This window comes from Dendrobates tinctorius, unplaced genomic scaffold, assembly GCF_039654945.1.
Source record: "Dendrobates tinctorius isolate UK_male_01 unplaced genomic scaffold, ASM3965494v1 ptg000028l, whole genome shotgun sequence".
Taxonomy (NCBI): domain Eukaryota; kingdom Metazoa; phylum Chordata; class Amphibia; order Anura; family Dendrobatidae; genus Dendrobates; species Dendrobates tinctorius.
The window spans coordinates 18,979,406-19,005,539 of record NW_027361696.1 but is presented as its reverse complement, the minus strand read 5'-3'; the positions used below and the strand labels follow the sequence as shown (position 1 = coordinate 19,005,539).

At 41.8% G+C, this 26,134-nt stretch overlaps 1 protein-coding gene across 2 annotated transcripts in view; it reads right to left on the bottom strand.

The window, feature by feature from the left end:
• LOC141085170 (acidic phospholipase A2-like) overlaps positions 1 to 20,484 on the bottom strand; it is a 36,941-nt gene extending 16,457 nt beyond the window's left edge. Inside the window, exons 1-4 of one of the 2 annotated variants that reach the window (XM_073570371.1) lie at positions 20,329 to 20,484; positions 20,011 to 20,161; positions 18,645 to 18,748; positions 5,218 to 6,758 (exon numbers count right to left, since the gene is read on the bottom strand). In XM_073570371.1, the coding sequence (XP_073426472.1) occupies positions 6,631 to 6,758; positions 18,645 to 18,748; positions 20,011 to 20,161; positions 20,329 to 20,362 (417 nt within the window). In that variant the 5' untranslated portion in view covers positions 20,363 to 20,484 and the 3' untranslated portion in view covers positions 5,218 to 6,630. Of the gene's footprint in view, positions 1 to 5,217; positions 6,759 to 18,644; positions 18,749 to 20,010; positions 20,162 to 20,328 lie in introns of those variants that run through there. The other variant, XM_073570370.1, reaches the window with a different exon arrangement.
• Between the last annotated feature and the right edge of the window lie 5,650 nt (positions 20,485 to 26,134).

The following is a 26,134-nucleotide window of genomic DNA, read 5'->3' as shown; positions in this document are numbered from 1 at the left end:
AAGAGTATATTTTTAACAAAGGTACCCCCCCATATGTAAACCATATTCTGGTTTGAAAAGAGTTCCGAACATTTCGGTGCTCTAAAGAGCTCACTTGGAAAGGTCCGTTTTTTGTTGACTGCTTGATCACATTCGGCACAATATACTGCATATAACTTAGCTAAAGCAATGGTGGTAATGTGGCTCAGTAGCTCAATAGAAATATATCTTTTGACACAATATGTTTGCTCTTATTGAAATACATTACTTTGGCAGCATCAAATGGGAAATGTTGAATAGCAAAATGTGACAGCTGAATGCTTGTAGATGCAGAGTACGTAATGTAATCAATTTTGGATGAGATAACTTGTATGAGGGAGACTGCATGTTCCTTCTTTCCTAGATCATGAACAGGAATAATAATAAATGCTCTTTGTATCTGTAACTTATTTTCTAAAAGGAGGTCAGATCATCTATTGTGGCTCTAATATTTACAACACAGCTGAACGTCACAGTTATGTTTTAGAACATATTCACATTCTTGCAGTTCTCTCTTTTATTTCAGGAGGACATAGTAGAAGCTAGTTTTAACATCACTTAACTATAGATACTGGTCAAGAAGATTGTCATGATTATTCAGAGTACTCAATGGGTTAAGCCTAATTTTTTTCTACAAAGGCAGAATAAAGATATGATTGCTGTTAAGAGTGTAGTGCGAATATAGATCTGGCTATTTTGAATCCATATTGAAATATACACAATGCATTCAGACAATTACATGGCTGCATTTCGGCTCAAACACTTACAGATGTGACAGACAATGCTCACAGTGACACAATCTTGTGAACTGTTTTTGCTCACTTCACAAACAGTTCTAAGCTTCTATATGTTTGTTGTTTGTCATTGTAAAACCTTAAGGTTTAATTAACCTGTGTCTGTGGTGGTTTTATCTAAATCCTTGTGGCTTTTATATTCTAAGGGTTTATGGACCCTCGTCTGATGACTCCATGATATCTCTGTTTCATCTGACCTTGAAAGCTGGCCACTTCAAGGGCTGGGTGAAACTAGAGTTACTAGATAGTGTAAATCTGTTAGGCGTCGGATTCCTGCAGCTGCACAGCAGGAATCCAGAGCCATACATCCAGCTGTCTCCCATTCCTCTCTGACTGCTCAGGGACCTGCACAGCAATCTCGGCGATCCAGGCGCCCTGCTCAGACCAGCTCTCTGGGTCTGGATGTTGCTGCCACCTCTGGACCAGCAATGGTAGCGCAACCTTTTTTGCAGGAAACCACTCCAGAGGCTAAGTCCTCTCGCTGCACTACTGGCATGTCCACGAGACGATCTCCCAGTGGAGATTGGGGGTCACGTGCTCAGGTGCTTGTCCTGATGTGATTGGCCCATCTCAGAGGTCTGGAAGGTCCCGGAAGCACATGGCTATAAAAGGCCCGAATGGCCGCTCGCCCATGCACTAGTATAGACTATGCTTGCTATGTGTGAATGGTGATGGATGTATGATTCTGGTGACTGACTCATTATGAAACCCCTTCCCTCTGATATTACGCATGTGGATAGGGAATTAGAGTTATAGTCAGCGCCAGTCAGTGGCAAGCCATACGCCACAGTTAGTATAACAAAAACCAGACTCATAGTAACTCAGCACACACCCTTTAAGTGCACAAACACACTTCCCCTTGAGACAGCTAACAGGTATTAGCAAAACGCGCGTCGGGGTGTCCCGGGACGCGGCGGTGGTATCGCAACATGTGAGTATTTACTCTTTGCTCACTCCCCTGCTTCCCCCGGTCTGTGTCCGCTCAGCATTTCATGCTGGTCCTACATGCTTTATGGTATGGGTTTACAGAGGCGATGGATAGCCAGACCTCATATTAGTACCATGGGAAATTTATAGGACATTATTTTTGACCTTACATTCTGTGGGGGCATTAGCATATGGGGAATGTTACAGCACGCTTGCTGGTATACATGTCCACTGCCATTTGTTTCCCGGTTCTGGTGTCCTTTCTATACATTGTCTGTATATGTGCATTATTATGATGTTTTTTATTTATTTGTTTGCATGTACAATAAAGACTATATTTTATTAAGAAACTCCTTTTGTTCTCCAGCTTCTCCATACGCCACAGTGCATACCGAACCGCTACTCTAGCGTCCGATAGTGTGATGCCTCACGGCACTGTCGTACAGCGGCAGTAGTTACCGCCGCGCTGCAGTTAGCAGCACCTACTGGCGTCTGCGGTAGCGATGCTGCACGCACGGTAGGTCAAGACGGACACCGACCTCTGCCTTGGGCCGTGTCCTGTGACCATATACCGTGTGTGCACGCCAGCTGACACCTGTGAAGCTAACAGGCTCGGCGTTTATGCTTTATTTGTACTAAAGCGCCTCTGTGAGTTTAACAGAGTCCGCTCTGTGCACCTCAGGTGACATTTAACCCGAGCGCAGTATACCACCATATAGCGAGTCTGCCATTACTCAGCAGCAGTTGTTACACGTACTGCACGGTGGACCCCGGGTGGCGAACGCACTTCCTATTATTTATATTTAGTGCGTTCCGCTGTCCCTAACAAAATCACTATATAGGCCAGCGAAACATGACTAAGACTGAAGCCAAAACTGGGGTACCTGTACATGTACAGTGTGTTCATACCTGCATAATTAGGGATGCTCAGGCAGTGTAGTGAATCTCCTCGGGGTTCTCTGTCTTGGTGTTGCTTCTCTGATATTCCAGACGGGTGATGTTTAAAAGCCTCTTGGTGATGATGTAACTATACTGTATGTAGTTCATCTTCATACACACACACATATATATATATATATATATATATATATATATATATATATATTAATCATTATATGTATTGAATCCCTATATGTACTTAACCTTTGTATGTTAAAATATACAAAAGTGTATGACTATGCACTCATACTATTCAATCATACTGTTCCTTGAATTTGGTACTTGGAAATAAAATAGTGTTATATTGCAAGTATTTGCCTTCTTCAACCCCTTTACCCCCAAGGATGGTTTGCATGTTAATTCCCGGGCCAATTTTTACAATTCTGACCACTGTCCCTTTATGAGGTAATAACTCTGGAACGTTTTCCATGGATCCCGGTGATTCTGAAACAGTTTTCTTGTGACATATTGTACTTCATGTCAGTGGTAAAATTTCATTCCCATAACTTGCGTTTATTTGTGAAAAAAACGGAAATTTGGTGAAAATTTTGAAAATTTCGCAATTTTCCAACTTTGAATTTTTATGCTCTTAAATCACAGAGATATGGCACTCAAAAAACTTAATAAATAACATTTCCCACATGTTTACTTTACATCAGCACAATTTGGGAACCAAAATTTTTTTTGTTAGGAAGTTATAAGGGTTAAAAGTTGACCAGCGATTTCTCATTTTTACAACACCATTTTATTTTTAAGGACCACATCACATTTGAAGTCACTTTGAGGGGTCTATATGATAGAAAATACCCAAAAGTGACACCATTCTAAAAACTGCACCCCTCAAGGTGCTCAAAACCACATTCAAGAAGTTTATTAACCCTTCAGGTGCTTCACAGGAATTTTTTGAATGTTTAAAAAGAAAATGAACATTTAACTTTTTTTCACAAAAAAATTACTTCAGGTTCAATTTTTTTATTTTACCAAGGGTAACAGGAGAAATTAGACTGGAAAAGTTATTGTGCAATTTGTCCTGAGTATGCCGATACCTGATATGTGGGGGGGAGCCACAGTTTGGGCGCATGGCAGAGCTCGGAAGGGAAGGAGCGCCGTTTGACTTTTTCACTTCAAAATTGGCGGAATTCAGATCGGATGCCATGTCACGTTTGGAGAGCTCCTGATGTGCCTAAACAGTGGAAACCCCCCACAAGTGACCCCATTTTGGAAACTAGACCCCCAAGGAACTTATCTAGATATGTGGTGAGCACTTTGAGCCCCCAAGGGCTTCACAGAAGTTTATAACGTACAGCCGTACAATTAAAAAAATCATATTTTTTCCACAAAAATGATCTTTTCACCCCCAATTTTTATTTTTCCAAGAGTAACAGGAACCCAAAAGTTATTGTGCAATTTGTCCTGAGTACGCTGATACCCCATATGTGGGTGTAAACGACTACTTGGGCACATGGCAGAGCTCGGAAGTGAAGCAGCGCCATTTAACTTTTTTGGCTGGAATTGAGATCGGATGCCATGCCGCGTTTGGAAAGCCCCTGATGTACCAAAACAGTGGAAACCCCCCAATTCTAACTCCAACCCTAAACCCAACACACCCCTAACCCTAGCCCTAACCCTAGCCCTAGTCCTAACCCTAGCCCTAATGGGAAAATGGAAATAAATACATTTTTTTTAATTTTATTATTTTTCCCTAACTAAGTGGGTGATAACGGGGGGTTTGATTTACTATTTATGGCGGTTTTTATATTTGTCAGCTGTCACACGCTAAAAGACGCCTCTTATTGTAAAAATAGTTTATGCATCACCACATTTTGAGAGCTATAATTTTTCCGGATTTTGACCCACCGAGTCATGTGAGGTCTTATTTTTTGCGGGATGAGTTGACGTTTTTATTGGTACTATTTTCGGGCACGTGACATTTTTTGATCGCTTTTTATTCCGATTTTTGGGAAGCAGAATGAACAAAAACGAGCGTTTCATGTAATTCTTTTGGGGGGTGCGTTTACACCGTTCCGCGTGCAGTAAAATTGATAAAGCGGTTTTATTCTTTGGGTCAGTACGGTTACAGCGATACCTCATTTATGTCTTTTTTTATGTTTTGGCGCTTTTATTCAATGAAAACAATTTTATATAAAAAATAATTATTTTTGCATCGCTTTATTCTGTGAGCTATAACTTTTTTATGTTTTCGCTGATGATGCTGTGGCTCATTTTTTGCAGGACAAGATGACGCTTTCAGTAGTACCATGGATATTTATATGCGTCTTTTTGATCGCGCGTTATTACACTTTTTGTTTGGCGGTATGATAATAAATCATTATTTTTTGCTTCGTTTTTTATTTTTTAAGGGGTTCGCTAAAGGGGTTAACTAATGGGATAGTTTTATAGGGTGGAATGTTACGGACGCGGCAATACCAAATATGTGTACTTTTATTGTTTTTTTTATTTTCAAAAAACGAATTTATTAGAGAATATTTTTTTTTTTCAATTTATTTAGCGATTTTTTTTTTAAAGTTATTTTTACACTTTCTTTTTTTTTTTTACTTTATTGTAATGTCCCAGGGGGGACATTCACTATCGCTGTGACAGATCAGCGATCTGTGACAGGCACTGCTGCAGTCTTCCTCGCGCCTGTGCTTTGCAGGCACTGAGGAAACCAGCTCCCTGCAGGCCCCTGAAGGTCCCGTCGCCATATTGGATCCGGGGACCTGCAGGGAAGAGGCCCCTGCAGCAGCACTGCACATTGCGCTGCTGCGGGGGTCTCAGGGAAGCACGGAGGGAGCCCCCTCCCTGACGATGCTTCCCTTTAACCCCCGGTACACCACGATCGTCTTTGATTGCGGTGTGCCAGGGGTTAACGTATCGGGGGCAGTCCGTGACCACTCCTGACACATTGTGGCGGGTGTCAGCTGTGATAATCAGCTGACACCCGGCCGTGATCAGCTGCGCTCCCCCGTGAACGCAGCTGATTGCATTAGACGTACTATTCCGTCCTTTGGACTTAGGTCCCAGGGCATATGGACGGAATAGTACGTCTAAGGTAGGAAAAGGGTTAAAGCTGTATCTGAACCTTACTGATAAAAGCTTAGCAAATCAAATAGCAAAATTGTCCAGTTAATAATTCTGCAAAGAGGGAACCATGACACCATTACAAAATACCAAAAGTTGATCTTTTTTCAATGTAGTGCACTCTGCTATCAACATATTGTCAGGATTCCATTACCATTTGAAAACCAAGAAAGGGTTTGACAGCTTAAGGTTTCATGGTGCACTATTTGTTTTTTTATTTTTAAACTAACAGTCTCCTGTCTCCAATCACGTCATTCAGACTGCATTGTTGGTTATTCTTAAAAGCTTTACTGAAACCAGACATCATTTTTGGACACATTATTTAACTGTATAGTCTTGCAATGATCTTAAGTTATCTGTTTCACTCGCTTTTGGACTAATTGTTGAGATTTTTAGCAACCACAACTCTGAAGTGTTAGCAAGTTTTGGTGTAAGAGATGCAGATTCTTTCCTTTTTTGTCCTTGCAGTCACTACTCCGTGATTTTTTTTTTTTTTAACATTGAGAACTGGATTTGGTAGAGGAAGCATCTCTTTGATGACATTTGAAAAAAATCTTTAGGAAACACGTCTTGTTTAACGTCCACTATCTTGCAATCTACGATCTACAGTTTCACAGTTCACTGAATGCTTTTCTTTGCCATAAGAAAACGATTTCAGGGAAGCCACGTTATTTTCTTTATCTGATACAATTACATTCAAACCAAAAATAGAATGATCTTCAAGTGTTTCTGTGGATAAAACGCACTTTGCATGGAGGAGTAAGTAATTTTTTAGCCGTGGAAAGGCCATTGACTTTGCTATGTTGGAAGTTTTGCACTGAAGCCCCATTAATCATCACTTGGGTAGATGAACTTTGACCTTTTATGTGTATCATTGGCGACTTCTGGGTGTACAAAATAAATATTGTGAAGTGGATTTTCCTGGGTCCATCCTGTATGTGGTTTCAAAGGTGTAATGGGGTTGCATATGACTTTGCAGCAGGGCAGACATTGCTGTCACTGTGGAAACAAAAGAGTACGGAAGTACAAAATGCATATTGTGAACTTGATTTTCCTGAGCCCATCCAGTATGTGGGTTCAAAGGCATTTTGGGGTGCATATGAATTGGTAGCAGGGCAGGCCTTGCATTCAATGCAACATTTTTTTCTGGAAGCCCTCCTGGACATCTTATGAAAGGGGTATTGGGGTGCGTCGTAATTCTTGGCAGCCCATCCACTCACAGCATAGGCTACAACAGTTTAGGAGACCCACTGTTTAATAATGGCCATTTAAGAATATTAATGCCGCCTGATGCACCAGTAAAAATAGGCTCCGTGACTTTGAGTCCCTCCTTCATAAATGAAACAAGATGGGTCTGTTTATGTGTCACACCACAGGGCCAGCTAGGGTTGTTAAATGTTACAATGACATTTCCCAGTGAATGCATTTGTAGTGGTTGAAAAACACTTAAAAAATGCCACATCTGAACTAAGCCCAAGTGGGGGAGGAACATTTCGGTCTGGGGTTAATTATTTTGCCTTACAGGCAAGTCATTACCTGCAAAGGATGTACATATTTCCCTGCAAAATCCATTTTGGTTTGGTTTTGGTGTGTTTTTTGTTGCACCGGGAAAAATGGCATGAATCTCGGAAAAAATTGTTTAAAACTGTGAACTAGGAGTCAGGAATGCTTCCGGGGCGATCCCCATGATGTCCCCATGTTATTTGAGCAGTGTTTCCATTATATTCAGACGTTTTTAGACCTTTAAAGGGTCCCGGGGGGGATCGCGGCAAAAATGCTCGGGTCTCCCATAGACTTACATTGGGCTCGTTGTTCTGTCCGAGTACCCGAGTATTCCAGTTTGCTCAACCTGAACAATGAGCACCCGAGCATTTTAGTGCTCGATCATCACTAACTGGGACCATTGTACGGTTTTACTTCTTTTTAAATGTATGTCTCCATAGCTCCCAACCGTCCCGATTCTCGCAGGACAGTCCCGTTTTTGACACCCCCCCACCCGCGTCCCGCCCAGGACGCTATTTGTCCCGCATTGCACTGAGCTGCCACACTCCCCCATGAACCGACCCCATCCTCCCCTCCCAGAGACCTGCAATGATGTGGCTGGGTTTGTTCTGTGGCTGTGTGCACAGGACCTGTGATGAGGTCACAGAAGGAGAGGAGTCAGGGGTCACCTGATCAGGAGCCTGCTGTGCTGGTTGTCATGGTGCTGGGGGTAAGTTTCTGTGTGGGGAGAGAAGTGGTTTACAGTGTGGATGTAGCAGAGCTGTGTGAGTTTGAGGTGAATGGAGCGGAGCCGTGTGTATGAGGTGTACGGAGCAGAGCCACGTGTGTACAAGGTGTATGGAGCGGAGCCGCATGTGTACGAGGTGTACGGAGCTGAGCCGTGTGTACGAGGTGTACAGAGCGGAGCCGTGTGTGTACGAGTTGTACGGAGCCATGTGTATGAGGTGTACAGAGCGGAGCTGCGTGTGTACGGAGCCACGTGTGTATGAGGTGTACGGAGCGGAGCCGTGTGTGTATGAGGTGTACAGAGCGGAGCCGCGTGTGCATGAGATGTACAGAGCGGAGTCACGTGTGTACGGGGCGTACGGAGCTGAGCCGCATGTATACGAGGTGTACCGAACGGAGCCACGTGTGTACGGGGCATATGGAGCGGAGCCGTGCATGTACGAGGTGTATGGAGCCGCGCATGTATGAGGTGTACGGAGCGGAGTCGTGTGTGTATGGGGTATGCGGAGCGGATCCGTGTGTGTATGGAGTGGAGCCATATGTGTACGGGATGTACGGAGCGGAGCCAAGTGTGTACGAGGCATACAAAGCTGGTTTTTCCCATGGACACTGGAGTACACGGCAGTGCCCCGAGGAGCACTTTAAAACTTGCACATGACGGTTCACCAGAAGTGATGTGCTGGAAGCTGACCGGAAATGAAGTCATTTCATGAGGAAATTGTGACGGAACCAGGAATGCTTCATATCCATCACCGTGTCCTCCTCCGACAGCGCGGATAGCAGGATTGCCTTGGAATCAGGGATGCCGGCCATGTGAGCGGATCATGATATGTCCTGCACCGGGAGGCTCAGGTGGGCATTACAATGGGAGCCGGGCTGCTAGAGTATCTTTATAGAATCTTTCTTTTTTTCTTTCTCTCTCTGTTTCTTTCTTTCTCTGTTCTTTCTTTCTCTCTGTTTCTTTCTCATTCTCTATTCTGTCTTTCCCTCTCTGTTCTTTCTTTCTCTCTCTCTCTGTTCTTTCTTTCTCTCTAATCTTTCTTTTTTCTTTCTCTGTTCTTTCTATCCCCTTTCTTTCTTTTTTCTTTCCTTTCATTCTTTCTCTCTGTTCTTTCTTCTTTACTTCTTTCTTTCTCGCTATCTCCCTGTTCTTTCTTTCCCCTCTTTCTTTCTCTCTCTGTTCTCTTTCTTTCCTTTTTTTCTCTTTCTTTCTTTTTCTTTCTCTGTCTCTCTGTTCTTTCTTTCCCCTCTTTCTTTCTTTTGCTCTGTTCTTTCTTTCTCTTTCTCTATTCTTTCTTTCCCCTCTTTCTTTCGCTCTCCCTCTGTTCTTTTTTTCTGTCCCCTCTTTCTCTCTCTCTGTTTTTTCTTTCCATTCTTTCTCTCTGTTCTTTCTTTCTCTCTGTTCTTTTTTCTTTTCTTTCTCTCTCTGTTCTTTCTTTCGCTCTTTTCTTTCCCTTGTTCTTTCTCTCTCTTTGTTCTTCCTTTCTCTTTCTCTGTTCTTTCTATCTGTTCTCTCTCTGTTCCTTCTTTCTCCTCTTTCTTTCTCTCTCTGTTCTTTTTTTCTATCCCCTTTCTTTTTCTCTGTTCTTTCTTTTTCCCCTCTTTCTTTCTCTCTCTCTGTTCTTTTTTTTCTGTCCTCTCTTTCTTTCTGCTCTTTCTTTCTTTCTCTTTCTTTCTTTTTCTCTGTTCTTTCTTTCTTTCATGTTATGAGCTCATTTTCTGCTCCACCAGCTGGGAGTTCTCCTTCCGTTCTCCCTCTGGTAGTGACAGGAGGTAGTGAGGTTAGTTTAATTGGTAATGGTCTGCCACCTGACGAGGAGGATAGTGATTGGATCTCTGGAGTATCAGACTGGATATAAGACAGCCAATGCCCTATCCTGTTGCTGGTGATTCAGTCTGTTTCTCAGGTCTTTGACTTAAGCTCTGCTCCAGTCATCTCAAGTTAAGTTTGTTTTTTGCTAATGTTCAAACTTGCTCTTGTTGGTCAACTCAGTTTTTGTGTGGTCAGCCAGCCCGGCTGGGCTGTGCTGAATTTCCACTCTTATTTATCTGTATTTGCCAATTTGCCTTTTTGTCCTTTATTAGATTGGCCTCTTTTTGCTCTGTCTCAGAATATTCCAGAGTGCTGATATAGTGGGAGAAGTCTAGTGACTTCAGGGTTAATTTTGTTATCAGAAGCGTTGGACATTATTTTTGGTAGGGTTTTTTGGCAGATTGCAGACAGTATCTTTCTTTTCCTGTCCTTTCAAGTTAGTTTGGCCCCATCGTTTGCTGAGCCTATTTTTCTGCCTTTGTGTTTTCATCTTGCTTCACAGTCAATACATGTGGGGGGCTGTCTTTCCTTTGGGGTCTGCTCTGGGGAGTTAGTTTTCCTCTTTTCTTACTTTATGCTTATTTAGCTCTCCGGTTGTGACGAGGCATCCAGGACCACCGTAGGCACGCTCCACGACAGCTTCTAGTTGTGTGTTAAGATCAGGGCTCTGCAGTCTGCATAGTTACCAACCTCTCTGGTTTTCTGAGACTTTGCATTGTGTTGCTATTTTCCTCCTCGGTGACCCATTCATAACAGAATCACCAGCCATACCGCAGATTCTAGGGTACTCAAAAGCAGGAAGGAATTGTTTAAGAGAAAAAAAGAAAAGGGAAAGAAAAAAGTGTCAGAATTTTTATTTTTATATATTTTTTCCTCTTTTTCTCTGGGGCCGTAGGAGGATTTTTTTTCTCTCCTAATGGAGATTAAGCAACTGTCTGATCGTGTGGAGCAACTTGCTGCTGAAGTGCAGGGAATTTCTACCTACCTCATTCAGTCACATGTTTGCTGAACCCAAGATCCCTACTCCTGATGTGTTTTCTGGGGATCGGTCTAAATTTCTGAATTTTAAGAATTGTAAATTATTTCTTGCCTTGAAGTCTGATTAGTGTTTGTTTATATTTAGTGTTAGGGACTCACAATATCTGGGGACCCTTGACGTTGGGTTGTGAGCTTATCTGCTTTGGCCAAAATAGTAACCAATACCCCATATCTATTTATCTTTTTTGCACTTTTCAGCAGGATACAGCTAGAACCCTCTATATTTGGCTTGGTTCTTTATGTGTTGCATGTATCTATAGTGCAGAGCAGTCCGCCTGCTAATACTATGGGCGTGATCAATAGGCTGCTCAGACACTTTTGCATCACATTTATCAGTGTGACTTATGCCTTGTGCAAGCCTCATCTGTGTGCATTTCCACTGGGCAGCCGGACCACAAATGGTTACTGGCTGTCTTGATCAGTGGAGTGCACCTGTGCTGCCTAAACCTTTATCAATGGGGTTCTGCTGCGTCCTGCCAGTGCATAGTAACCAATACCCCATATCTTTTTTGCACTTTTCAGCAGGATGCAGCTAGAGCCCTTTATATTTGGCTTGGTTCTTTGTGTGTTGCATGTATCTATAGTGTAGAGCGGCCCGCCTGCTAATACTATGGGCGTGATCAATAGGCTGCTCAGACACTTTTGCATCACATTTATCAGTGTGACTTATGCCTTATGCAAGCCTCATCTGTGTGCATTTCCACTGGGCAGCCAGACCACAAATGGTTACTGGCTGTCCTCATCAGTGGAATGCACCTGTGCTGCCTAAACCTTTATCAATGGGGCTCTGCTGCGTCCTGCCAGTGCATCAGTCAGGGTTTGGTGAGTTACCTTTCAAATGATTTTTTATGGATTTTTTTCTGATTAGTGTTTGTTTATATTTAGTGTTAGGGACTCACAATATCTGGGGACCCTTGACGTTGGGTTGTGAGCTTATCTGCTTTGGCCAAAATAGTAACCAATACCCCATATCTATTTATCTTTTTTGCACTTTTCAGCAGGATACAGCTAGAACCCTCTATATTTGGCTTGGTTCTTTATGTGTTGCATGTATCTATAGTGCAGAGCAGTCCGCCTGCTAATACTATGGGCGTGATCAATAGGCTGCTCAGACACTTTTGCATCACATTTATCAGTGTGACTTATGCCTTGTGCAAGCCTCATCTGTGTGCATTTCCACTGGGCAGCCGACCACAAATGGTTACTGGCTGTCTTGATCAGTGGAATGCACCTGTGCTGCCTAAACCTTTATCAATGGGGTTCTGCTGCGTCCTGCCAGTGCATAGTAACCAATACCCCATATCTTTTTTGCACTTTTCAGCAGGATGCAGCTAGAGCCCTTTATATTTGGCTTGGTTCTTTGTGTGTTGCATGTATCTATAGTGTAGAGCGGCCCGCCTGCTAATACTATGGGCGTGATCAATAGGCTGCTCAGACACTTTTGCATCACATTTATCAGTGTGACTTATGCCTTATGCAAGCCTCATCTGTGTGCATTTCCACTGGGCAGCCAGACCACAAATGGTTACTGGCTGTCCTGATCAGTGGAGTGCACCTGTGCTGCCTAAACCTTTATCAATGGGGCTCTGCTGCGTCCTGCCAGTGCATCAGTCAGGGTTTGGTGAGTTACCTTTCAAATGATTTTTTGTTGTTGTATGATGAACCTAATGCCTAAAGCTGAGAGAACCCTGTTGGCATTAAGCCAGGGTCAGGATCCTGCAGAGTTATAATGTCAAAGATTCCGAAAGTGGGCGGTCCTTACTACATGGAATGATAGTGCACTGGCAGCTCTCTTTCGGAAAGATTTATCAGAGACCGTAAAGGATGTTATGGTGGGATTTCCTGTTCCCTCTGGTCTGGATGGCTCTATGTCATTAGCCATTCAAGTTGATCGGCGTTTACATGAACGTAAGACTACACTTTCTGAACAAATGTCTGAATCTATGCAATGTGATGGGGTGTTGTCTAGGGCGCAACATCAGGAGTTTAGAAGGCGTAATAAGCTGTGTTTTTTCTGTGGAGACGCCTCTCATACTATTTCTGTCTGCCCTAAACGAGAGAAACATTTTGCACACACATTTGCTGTGGGCAGTGTACAACCTAAGTTCCTTTTGGCAATTATTTTGATCTGCTCCTTGTCCACATTTTCAGGAGCAGCTCTGAATCTGATGGATTTGGACTTTGCTAAACATTGTGGCTTGTCCATGACGCCTCAGCAGACGCCTATTCCTTTGAGGGGTATTGATGCCACTCCTTTGGCAGAGAAAAAACCTCAGTTTTGGACCCAGGTGATAATGCAAGTTGCCCCAGACCACCAAGAAAATTGTAAATTTTTGGTTCTGCATAATTTACATGATACTATTGCTCTGGGTTTCCCCTGGTTGCAAACTCATAACCCAGTTTTGGATTGGAAATCTGTGTCTGTGGTGAGTTGGGGTTGTCAGTGTGTTCTTTGGGACGCTCCTGTTTTCTCCACCTCTCCTCAGTCTCATGATATTCCTGATTATCTGGCTGATTTCTCTGATGTATTTAGTGAGAGTAAGTCTGCATCTTTGCCTCCTCATAGAAGTTATGACTGTGCAATTGAGTTGATGCCTGGGTGTAAATTTCCCAAGGGTCGGCTTTTCAACTTATCTGTACCCGAACATGATGCTATGCGATCATATATTAAGGAGTCATTGGAGAAGGGTCATATTAGACCATCCTCGTCACCTTTGGGCGCTGTTTTTTTTTTTTTGCGGCCAAGAAAGATGGTTCATTAAGACCGTGTATTGATTATCATTCCCTTAACAAGATGATGGTTAAATATCAGTACCCGTTACCTCTGATGTCTGATTTATTCTCCAGAGTTAAGAGTGCCTGCTGGTTTACTAAGCTTGACCTCAGGGGGGCGTATAATCTTATTCGCATCAAGCACGGGGATGAATGGAAGACAGCGTTTAATACTCCAAAGGGACATTTTGAGTACCTGGTGATGCCTTTTGGGCTCTCCAATGCCCCTTCTGTCTTCCAGTCCTTTATGAATGATATTTTCCGAGACTTTGTGGATAAGTTTTTGATCATCTATTTGGATGATATTTTGATCTTTTCTAGTGATTGGGATTCCCATGTAGAACATGTCCGGACTGTGTATCGGATTTTGAGGGAGAATTCCCTGTTTGTTAAGGGATCGAAATGCCTCTTTGGTGTACAGAGGATTTCATTTTTGGGATTTATCTTGTCTCCATCGACTATTGAAATCGACCCGGCAAAGGTACAGGCCATTTATGATTGGGTTCAGCCTACTTCTTTGAAGGCTCTCCAGAAGTTTTTGGGTTTTGCCAATTTCTATCGTAAATTTATAGGTAATTTTTCTAGTATTGTCAAACCACTGACTGATCTGACCAAGAAGGGAGCTGATGTGCTGAATTTGTCTCCTGAGGCTGTCTCAGCATTTCAGGAGCTTAAGTGGAGATTTACTTCAGCTCCAGTTCTACGGCAACCTGATGTCTCACTTCCATTTCAAGTGGAGGTAGACGCTTCTGAGATTGGTGCAGGAGCTGTTTTGTCCCAAAAAGATCCTGTGACTTCTACGATGAATCCCTGTGCCTTCTTTTCTCGAAAGTTCTCCCCATCTGAACGCAACTATGACGTGGGGAATCGTGAATTGTTGGCCATGAAATGGGCATTTGAGGAGTGGAGACATTGGTTGGAGGGAGCTAGACATCAATTTGTGGTCCTCACCAATCACAAGAATCTGATGTATCTGGAGTCGGCTAAACGCTTGAATGCTAGACAGGCTAGATGGGCCTTGTTTTTCACGCGTTTTAATTTTGTGGTCTCTTTTCTTCCGGGCCCTAAGAATGTTAAGGCAGATGCCCTTTCTTGGAGTTTCTTTGCTGATTCTCTTAAAGTGACTGAGCCTACTACTATCCTAGGTGAGGGGGTAGTTCTTTCTGCCATTTCGCCCGATTTGAGACGCGCCCTGAAGGAATTTCAGGAGGATAAACCTGAGCGTTGCCCTTTGGGAAGATTGTATGTTCCTGACCCGTGGAGAAAGAGAAGAGTGATGTCTGAAGTCCATTGCTCGGCATTGGCTGGTCATCCAGGTATTTTTGGTACCAGAGATTTGGTGAGTCGGTCATTTTGGTGACCTGCCTTGTCTCGTGATGTCAGGAATTTTGTACAGTCCTGTGGGACTTGTTCTCAGTCTAAACCCTCTTCTCGTTCTAGTGGGTTGCTGATGCCCCTCCCGTGCCCAGGAGGCCATGGACCCATATCTCAATGGATTTTATTTCTGATCTTCCTGTCTCTCAGAGAATGACTGTTATCTGGGTGATTTGTGACAGATTTTCGAAGATGGTCCATCTTGTACCACTCCCAAAGTTGCCATCTTCTGCTGAGTTGTACTCTTGTTTTTGCAACAGGTGGTTCGGTTACACGGGATTCCTGAGAACATTGTGTCCGATAGAGGGGTCCAGTTTGTTTCCAGATTTTGGAAAGCCTTTTGTTCCAATCTGGGAATTCAGTTATCCTTCTCCTCCGCGTTTCATCCCCAGACCAATGGGCAGACTGAGAGAACAAACCAGACCTTGGAGTCTTATTTAAGATGTTTGATATCTGCTGATCAAGATGATTGGGTCTCATTTTTGCCCTTGGCCTTATTTGCGCTGAACAATAGAGCTAGTTCTGCCACTTTGATGTCACCCTTTTTCTGTAATTTTGGGTTTCATCCTCGATTCTCTTCAGGACAAGTGGAATCTTCGTCCTGCCCAGGTGTGGATACTGTGGTTGTGGGAATGCAGCAGATATGGGACCAAGTGGTGGATAAGTTGTCACTCTCTCAGGAAAAGGCCCAGCGTTTTCCCAACCGGCATAGGACCATTGGTCCCAGGTTTAAAGTGGGTGATATGGTTTGGTTGTCGTCTAAGAATATTCCTATGAAAGTTGCATCTCCAAAATTTAAGTCAAGATTTATTGGACCTTATAAGATTTTGGAGATTCTTAATCCTGTTTCTTTTCGGTTGCTTCTACCAGTTACGTTCAAAATCCATAACGTATTTCACAAATCACTGTTGAAGAGGTTTGTTGAGCCAGTAGTTCCTGTGGCAGCTCCTCCTGACCCTGTTTTGGTTAAAGGCAATGTGGAATATGAGGTAGAGAAAATATTGGATTCTCGCTTGGTCAGACGGGGACTCCAGTATTTGGTCAAATGGAAGGGTTATTGCCAGGAGGATAATTCTTGGGTCTCTGCCTCGGATATTCATGCCGATAGATTGGTTCGTGCTTTTCACCGGGCCCATCCTGATCGGCCTGGTGGCGTGGATGAGGGTTCGATGACCTCTCCTCAAGGGGGGGTACTATTATGAGCTCATTTTCTGCTCCACCAGCTGGGAGTTCTCCTTCCGTTCTCCCTCTGGTAGTGACAGGAGGAAGTGAGGTTAGTTTAATTGGTAATGATCTGCCACCTGATGAGGAGGATAGTGATTGGATCTCTGGAGTATCAGACTGGATATAAGACAGCCAATGCCCTATCCTGTTGCTGGTGATTCAGTCTGTTTCTCAGGTCTTGGACTTCAGCTCTGCTCCAGTCATCTCAAGTTAAGTTTGTTTTTTGCTAATGTTCACACTTGCTCTTATTGGTCAACTCAGTTTTTGTGTGGTCAGCCAGCCAGGCTGGGCTGTGCTGAATTTCCACTCTTATTTATCTGTATTTGCCAATTTGCCTTTTTGTCCTTTATTAGATTGGCCTCTTTTTGCTCTGTCTCAGAATATTCCAGAGTGCTGATATAGTGGGAGAAGTCTAGTGACTTCAGGGTTAATTTTGTTATCAGAAGCGTTGGACATTATTTTTGGTAGGGTTTTTTGGCAGATTGCAGACAGTATCTTTCCTTTCCTGTCCTTTCAAGTTAGTTTGGCCCCATCGTTGGCTCAGCCTATTTTTCTGCCCTTGTTTGTGTTTTCATCTTGCTTCACCGTCAATACATGTGGGGGGCTGTCTTTCCTTTGGGGTCTGCTCTGGGGAGTTAGTTTTCCTCTTTTCTTACTTTCGGCTTATTTAGCTCTCCGGTTGTGACGAGACGTCCAGGACCACCGTAGGCACACTCCACGACTGCTTCTAGTTGTGTGTTAAGATCAGGGCTCTGCAGTCTGCATAGTTACCAACCTCTCTGGTTTTCTGAGACTTAGCATTGTGTTGCTTTTTTCCTCCTTGGTGACCCATTCATAACACTTTTGCCTCTTTCTTTCTCTGTTCTTTCTTTCTTCCCCTCTCTCTGTTCTTTCTTTCCCTCTTTCTTTCTCCTCTTTCTTTTTATCTCTTTCCCCTTTCTTTTGCTCTCCCTCTGTTCTTTTTTTTTTATGTCCCCTCTTTCTTCCTCTCTGTTCTTTCTTTCCCCTCTTTCTCTTTCTCTGTTCTTTTTCTCTCTCTCTCTGTTCTTTCTTTTCTTTCCCCTTTCTTTCTTTCTCTCTGTTCATTCTTTTGCTCTCTGTTCTTTCCCCTCTTTCTTTCTCTCTCTCTCTTTTCTTCCTTTCTCTTTCTCTCTGTTCTTTCTTTCTGTTCTCTCTCTGTTCTTTCTTTCCCCTCTTTCTTTCTCTCTGTTCTTTCTTTCTCTCTGTTCTTTTTTTCTGTCCCCTCTTTCTTTCTCTCTGTTCTTTCTTTCTCCCTCTGTTCTTTTTTCTGCCCCCTCTTTCTCTGTTTTTTCTTTCTTTTTCTCTGTTCTTTCTTTTGCTCAGTGTTCTTTCTTTCCTCTCTTTCTTTCTCTCTCTGTTCTTTCTTCTTTCTCTCTCTGTTCTTTCTTCTTTCTCTCTCTGTTCTTTCTTCTTTCTCTCTCTGTTCTTTCTTCTTTCTCTCTCTGTTCTTTCTTCTTTCTCTCTCTGTTCTTTCTTCTTTCTCGCTCTCTTCTTTCTTCTTTCCTCTCTCTGTTCCTTCTTCTCTCTGTTCTTTCTTTCTCTCTCTGTTTTCTTTTTTCTCTCTCTGTTTTCTTGTTTCTCTCTGTTCTCTTTCTTTCTTTTCTTTAGTACCAGTCAGTGTACCCACAGTATCAGCCACTGTGCCCATAATGCAAGCCAATGTGCCCTCAGTACCAGTCAGTGAGATCAGCAGTGCTAAATGGGTGCGGTTGGACATGGACATGGGTGTGACTAGTTGTGAAATGTGTGTGGTCGGGGCGTGACCTAAAATTTGCAGCGGTGCGCTGCGTGTACCACAGCCTTTGTCCCTCTTTCCCTTCTTCAAAAGTTGGGAGATATGTGCCTCTTTTTGCCAATAAATATTGTGTCTATTTTGTATATTTATGAGTGTGCTCATCATTATATAGTTCTTTTCTTTTCTCTTCCTTTTCTCTTTCTTTTCTACCACGCAAACTAAAATTTTGCAACTTCTGCCGTTTTCCAATTTTTGAAAAGTAGGTGGAGCTTAGTGGAGGGCGTGGCCAAGCAAAATGCTACAAATTCATTATAATATATAGCAGGAAAATGGCATAAAGTACTATAGAAATAATCTCCGATCTATGACTAGGGCACAGATCTGAACGATGCACCAGATTCACTGTGAGCTGCATGCTTTTTCAGGAGATTGGAGATTCTTACTCCAGCGCATCCGGGATCATAACTGGCAAAGAAACATCAGATTTGATGAATCAGGGCCATTATGCTTAAAGCTTCTTACAAGTTTAATGTTTCTGAATGAAGTGAATGAACTAGAACTTTTTTGTTCCATCGAGGCCTAAAACCTTTTTTTAATTGTAATCACAGCTGAGGATTTGTTACACTCGTATTTCACAATGTCACCTTGTATCCTGACCCAAAGAGAACTGTGCACTTACCACAACGGATGATCCCATTACTGTATGTGAAAGTGTATCTCAAAAATCCTGTTAAACAGAAATAGCCAATAGCTTCACGGCAACATTTACTTAGAGCACAGCACCTGAGGAAACAAGAGAGTAATGTCACAGGGCGAAACCATAATGTCATCAATAACACCTGAGCCCTGGAGGCAAAAAAGAAAAAAAATCCTGTTGGTCTGTAGAAGACCCGAACTATTAACCCTTTCTTGACCGGGCAATTTTTCAGTTATTGTTTTCTAACCTTCTCCTTTTTTTAACTATCTTTGTAGATGTACAAGTGTAAAACAACCACTAAACTACAATGGCATAAATAAAGAATATATTATGGCTAAGGACCAATAATGTCTACTGCTAGGTAAGAGAAAATAACAATACACCTTCAAAAGCTAATAAGACGCCAGGTAATATAAATACGAAGATAACAGAAATCTGTATTGCATGGAATCAACAGATTGTAATAAAATACCTGGAAAGGGAATAAATGATAGAAGAAAAAGAAGGGGGGAAGAGGAAGAAGGCGACATCACTAAAGGGAGAACAAGAAACAAAGCCTAGAATGCAAGAAATAACATTAAGTAGCAGAAGCACATTAGAGGGCAGCAGCCAATCGTGAGCAGCACTTGAGATGGAGGAGTTCAGTTATGGCGATGGTGAAAGTGCAAAAGTGCACCTGATCTCACCTGCAGTCCTATGTAACATCACAGATAACACACTGCTAATTACAGATAATGTAGTAGATGTCACCTGCAGTCCTATTTAACACTGCATATAGCACAGTGATAACTCTCTGAGTACAGATAATGTAGTAGACGTCACCTGCAGTCCTATGTAAAATCACATATAGCTCAGTGATAACTCTCTGAGTACAGATAATGTAGTAGATGCCACCTGCAGTCCTATATAAAACCACATATAGCACAGTGATAACTCTGAGTACAGATAATGTAGTAGATGTCACCTGCAGTCCTATTTAACACCGCATATAGCACAGTGATAACTCTCTGAGTACAGATAATGTAGTAGATGTCACCTGCAGTCCTATGTAAAATCACATATAGCTCAGTGATAACTCTCTGAGTACAGATAATGTAGTAGATGCCACCTGCAGTCCTATATAAAACCACATATAGCACAGTGATAACTCTGAGTACAGATAATGTAGTAGATGTCACCTGCAGTCCTATGTAACACCACATATAGCACAATGATAACTCTGAGTACAGATAATGTAGATGTCACCTGCTGTCCCACGTAACACCACAGATAACAGTGATAACTCTGTTTTATCTGTGGTGTTACATAGAACTGCAGCTCACGTCTTGTACTGTAGATTTTCACTTACCTTTCGATGTGCTCCACATTCTGATTACTTGCAGATGATACACATAAGCAGCCATAAGGAAGAGCATCTGCCATCTCTTGGTTCATTGTTTCCTTCAGCATATTGTTGAAATTTTTGATCGGCAAATTGAATTTGCGGCCTTCCACCGACCCTAGAAGATAAAACCCACCATCACCTTGTGTGACACGGAGCGCTGCATTCACCAGGAATGATGGAGGTTACAGGGAGTATTCCTCCCCTGGGTCAAGGAGCTGCCTGGTGATCAGTCCCTGCTATATTCCCATCACCTGAGAGGCTCCGGATAATATCAGGACTTACCGAGACTGAGGAGGAGCAGCAGCCAGGTTATCATTGTGCACCAGAGACAGAGCGAATATCCAGGAGAAGACGATCTGTAGGAACAGCAGATACGACCAAGGATTATATCCTCCTGATATCTGCACTAGATATTCTTACCACTAGGTGGGGCTGCCGGGCACTATCTGCTATTGGATGCCCTGGGTTATTTAACTAATAGCATCATATGAGGGGTGACAGTATAGGAAATGCTAACCCTTACCTGCAGGGCCGGCTCCAGGTTTTTGTGGGCCCCGGGCGAAAGTGTCTCAGTGGGCCCCTTTAACACGTACCACAATTCATAATGCACAGATACGGCAAAGAAATATAGGTATACTACAATGCCAAAGATATCACTTACTTCTTACATTACATGAGTGATATGTATTGTAAATTCTACAATAGCTCAGAAATCAGCAAATCTTTACAGAGCACAGTGCGTGCCCTAGTGGGGATTCAAAAGTTTTCGTTTAAGACCGGACAGTATAGAACTCCATACAGTATTCTGGGCATCACAGTCTTCCATACAGTTTATTGGGCACGACATATTACTTCATACAGAATAATGAGCCTCATATAATGCTCCATACAGAATAATGAGCCTCTTATAATACTTCATACAGAATAATGAGTCTTATATAATGCTCCATACAATATAATGAGCCCCAAATATTGCTTCATACAGAATAGTGGGCCTCATATAATGCTCCATACAATATGAGCCCCAAATATTGCTTCACACAGAATGAGCCTCATATAATGTTCCATACAGAATAATGAGCCCCATATATTGCTTCATACAGTATAATGAGCCTCATATAATGCTCCATACAGAATAATGGGCCCCATATATTGCTTCATACAGTATAATGAGCCCCATATATTGCTTCATACAGAATAATGGGCTTCATACAGAAAAAGGGTCCTCATATAATGCTCCTTACATAATAATGGGCATCATATAATGGTCTATAAAGAATAATGGGCTCCATACAATGCTCCATACAGAACTCCATACAGAAAATGGGCCTCATATAATGCTCCATACAGAATAATGGAAACCAAATAATTCTCCATACAGAATAATGGGCCCAATATAATGCTCCATACAGAATAACAGGCTCAATATAATGCTTCATACAGAATAACAGGCCCAATATAATGCTCCATACAGAATAACAGGCCCAATATAATGCTCCATACAGAATAATGGGCCCCCATATAATGATCCATACAGAATAATGAGCCCCCATATAATGATCCATACAGAACAATGGGCCCCATATAATGCTCCATGCAGAATAATGGACAACATATAATACTTCATACAGAATGGGCCCCATATAATGCTCCATACAGAATAGGCCCCATACATTGCTCTGTACAGAACTGGCCCCATATAATACTCCATACAGAATAATGGACATCACATAATGCATCATACAAAATAATGGGCCCCATATAATGCTCCATACAGGATAATGGGCCCCATATAATGCTCCAAACAGGATAATGGGCCCCATATAATGCTCCAAACAGGATAATGGGCCACATATAATGCTCTGTACTGGATAATGGGCCCCATATAATGCTCTGTACTGGATAATGGGCCCCATATAATACTCTGCACTGGATAATGGGCCGTAGAGCCCCATAGAGAATAATGGGCTCATTTCTCCCCCCCTCACTCTCATCTCCCCCGAGTCCAGGCACCCATACCTTTTTCCTGTGAGAGCGTGCAGTCACGTGGTACCGCTCATTAAGGTCATGAATATGGGTGACACGTCTATGAGAGAGGAGTGGCATCTATATTCATGACCTTAATGAGCGCTAACATGTGGTCCCCGTGCTCTCACAGGAAAAAAGATGGTGGTCAGTATGATGTTGGGCGGAGAACCGACCCCGGACTTATAAATAAAAAAAAAAAAACTTGATATAAAATTAACACACCAGCGCAAATCCACTTGGATAGAGAAGGAAGGCCCAATATTCCCAGATGCAGCTGGTGGATAGCAGGCTCTGTGCTGGTGCCTGTATGAAAAAGCTGAAGCTGATAAGAAAAGAAATACACCGCGCTATACTGGGAAATAAGGTATATAAAACTAGGTACTCACTTGTTGGTGTATGAAAAAAGCACGTGATGATGGATGTATAGCAGTATCTTAAGATTATTCACCTTGTTACAGACGTATATTGCCTCTCATTTGGATGCTAAAACTGCTAAATAAATAATATAGGGTAAAAACAGAGGTGAGTCTGTTATATTTCAAGACAACAACAAAAAAAAAGTTGAACCAGGCTTGATTTACTCACTTGAATACGTCAGCAACATAAAATATGTGCTGTATATGTAGCAGTTTCTAGGCACTAAAACTGGAATGTTGCTGCCTATTTCTTATGTAGAACAATATAGTTAAAAATTAAAATGACACACCAAAAGGAGGGGGATATGATATATGTTCAGGATGACCACTAAATGCTGACCTTTAAACCAATTTCAACAGGCAGGGTCAGAATAATTATCCTGTGCGGAGCAAATAGTGGTACACGTCCTGCAAAGTGATTGAGCACTAGTGGCAGCTTATGCCCGCTAGTGAACCAAAGTGCTTATGTCTGATGCACTTACTTGCAGGGCCAGTGCTCGGTGAGGCAGGCTTGGGTGCTCAGCGTGGGGGCTGCTGCTGGTGCTCAGTATGAGAGTGAAGACCGCCACTGCCTCGCGTGCTCCATCCGAGAGCAATGCTGAGGGAGTCGGCGTGTGGTGGGGGCGGGGCTAGCGTGACGTCACACTGGGGATGAGACGGTGGCTCAAAGGAGGCAAAAAACCAACGCGTTTCGAGAGATAGCTACTCTCTTCTTCAGGGTAATGCCTCCTAGCGTGCAGACCGTGAATTTATATTAGACTGAGCCTGATTTAAGTGACCACCTGACCCAAACACCTAATTGAGCAACTTGATAGGTGTGGCCCAAGGTGCTGGTGTACCTGCATGTAACTAAATCATTGCAAGACATGCTATCATTACCAATATACTGCAGAGATGGGTTAAAATTTAACCCCAAAAAACTTCTTTGTAGGAATCAGAAGGTGGAAAAAGGAAAATGAAAATAAAAGTGACAAATGAAGATAAAAATGAAATAAAACATAACCTTTATTTACCTAAATGCATAAAAAAGTGTTGTTAAAAAATGTTATTAAAAAACATATTTAAAAAATGACAATAAAAATGTCAATAAAAATGTGTCAAAGCTCCATATCTGTCAGTCAAATGCCCCTTTGGATATTTGTTTCATTGTGCTCAAAGGCATACATAGGAATACATAGCAGCTGAATAAATTCATGGTGCTAGTATTTTATTCAGCGCGATGGTATAATTGCGATTAGTTCCCCGTCCTCCTACCAAATTGCTTCCAATCAATGAGACATATTCTAGTGTTATTAGAAAAAAATTGTTTTAATTTTTATTTTTCTTGTGTCAAAAAAAAATCCTTTGTGTCCAAAAAATTTTCTGTCAAAAAGGTTTTCTTCCTTTTTTCTTTTTTTTTCCTTCTCTTTCTCTTTCTTATATATATTAGAAAATATATAATTAAAATTGACAGTTATATATGAATAAATCTCCAGTCAAGTATACAAAAAGAGAAAAAGGAAAAATCCTAGGTCATCTTGGGGAATTGTATAAAAACATGTCAAAGATTGTGAAAATGATATGGGGGGAAAAGGGGAAAAAAGAAGAAAAAAAGAAAAAAAAAAAGGGAGAAGACTAGAATGCATACAGCTCAACTTCATGATTCAGGCCCATTGGGGCCAGACTGTCCAGGGTGTAGATCCACCCGGGACATTACTTTAAGATAGTCACCCCTTCTTGGATTTGGCCAAACTATTTGAATACCAAAAAAGGAAACTCCTTTGCACGATCAATTATGAGTATCTGAAAAGTGACGGGACAATGGATGCTCCTTGATCCTAACCTGAAGGGGTCGCTTATTCCTCCCTACATAAATCTTTCCACAGGGACATTTTAAAATATAAATAACACCTGATGTTTGACACGAAATGCTATCTTTGATATAATAAGTATTATTGTTGGATGAATCCATAAAATGATTATGTTCTTGTTTAGACATTGCTGTTCTGATACAACAAACACACTTCCCACATGATTGAAAACCTGGTAGATTAGAACTTGACGGGGCTAATTGGTGGTCATAATTAGTAGAACTGCGCATTTTGGTCGTGGGAGCCAATAATAGGCCTAGATTTTGCGCTTTAGTGTACACAAACCGAGGTCTTTTGGGAAGCAAGTTGCCTACATACTTGTCTCCCTGTAAATGTGCCCAATGTTTTCATATTATTTTGTTAAATGCCTTATGGCCTGCATGAAACTGGGTAATAATAGTTAAATTTTGAATTTGTTCTTGGATAGTAGGAAGGTTATTAGCCATAGGAGGTTTATGGATCAGAGATGATCTTGGCATAGATTGTACCTCCTGCCTGGTCGTATTAAGAAGCTCTGTATCATACTCTTTGGCTACAAATTGATTAGTTAAATATTGTGTTTCCTTTTGATAGTCAATGGTGTTTGTACAATTGCGTCTAATTCGCATATACTGGCTTTTTGGAATATTAATTAGCCATGTGGGTAAATGGCAACTACTAATATGAATATAGCTGTTGGAGTCCACTTCTTTGTGGTAGCTTTTTGTAATTAATTTACCTTGTTCAATACAAATGCTTAAGTCCAGAAAATTTATGTTGGATCTACTAACTGTGGGTGTAAATTCCAGTCCAAAATCATTGGTGTTTAATCTAGAAATAAATGAATTAAGGTCAGATAAGGGGCCATCCCAAATTAACAAAATATCATCAATGAAACAGCGCCATAATTTTACATTATTATGTAAGGCGCCGTTATTATAAATGTATTCATGTTCCCACATGCCTACATAAATGTTTGCAAAACTAGGCACGAATCTCGTGCCCATTGCGGTGCCATGGGTCTGAATATAGAACCGATTTTCATATATAAAATAATTGTGTTTCATAATGAAGTCAATACTATCAAGGATAAATTGGATCTGTGGAGGTCTGTAAATTTTCAAAGCGTCAAGAAAAAACTGAGCTGCCGCCTGACCTTTAGACGATCAATAACCGTATATAATGATTTAATGTCTAGAGTTGCTAAAATAAAATTATCATTCCACTCCAATGGTTCCAGAACATGCAAAGTGTGAGTGGTGTCTTTTAGATAGGCTGGAAGCAAGGGCATACATTTTTGTAGATGGTTATCCACATATTTAGATAGGTTAGCTGTAAGGCAATTTATGCCCGATATGATAGGTCTACCTGGTGGATTTACTGTATTTTTGTGAACTTTGGGAATGTGATAAAACATTGCTATTGATGGCGTTTTGTTATTGATAAACTGATACTCTTTTTTTTGTTAAAATGCCTAAAGATTTACCTTTAAGGGCTAGAGAATTGAGTTTATTAAGAATTGATTCTGTTGGATCTGCGGGAATTTGTTTACAAGTAACAGGATCACCCAGTAACCTCATGGATTCATTGTGATACATACTGTGATCCATAATTACAATTCCCCCGCCTTGATCTGCAGGACGAATGATCAAATTGTTGTTTGCCTGTAGATTAATAATGGAGTCTTGTTCACCAGCTGTTAAGTTGTATGTCATATATCGCACTTTATGGTTATTTTTATTAGCTAGTTTCCTTATATCTGTTCATACCAGAGTTTCGAAGGTGTTGAATGAATTAGAATATTCATTCAAGGGA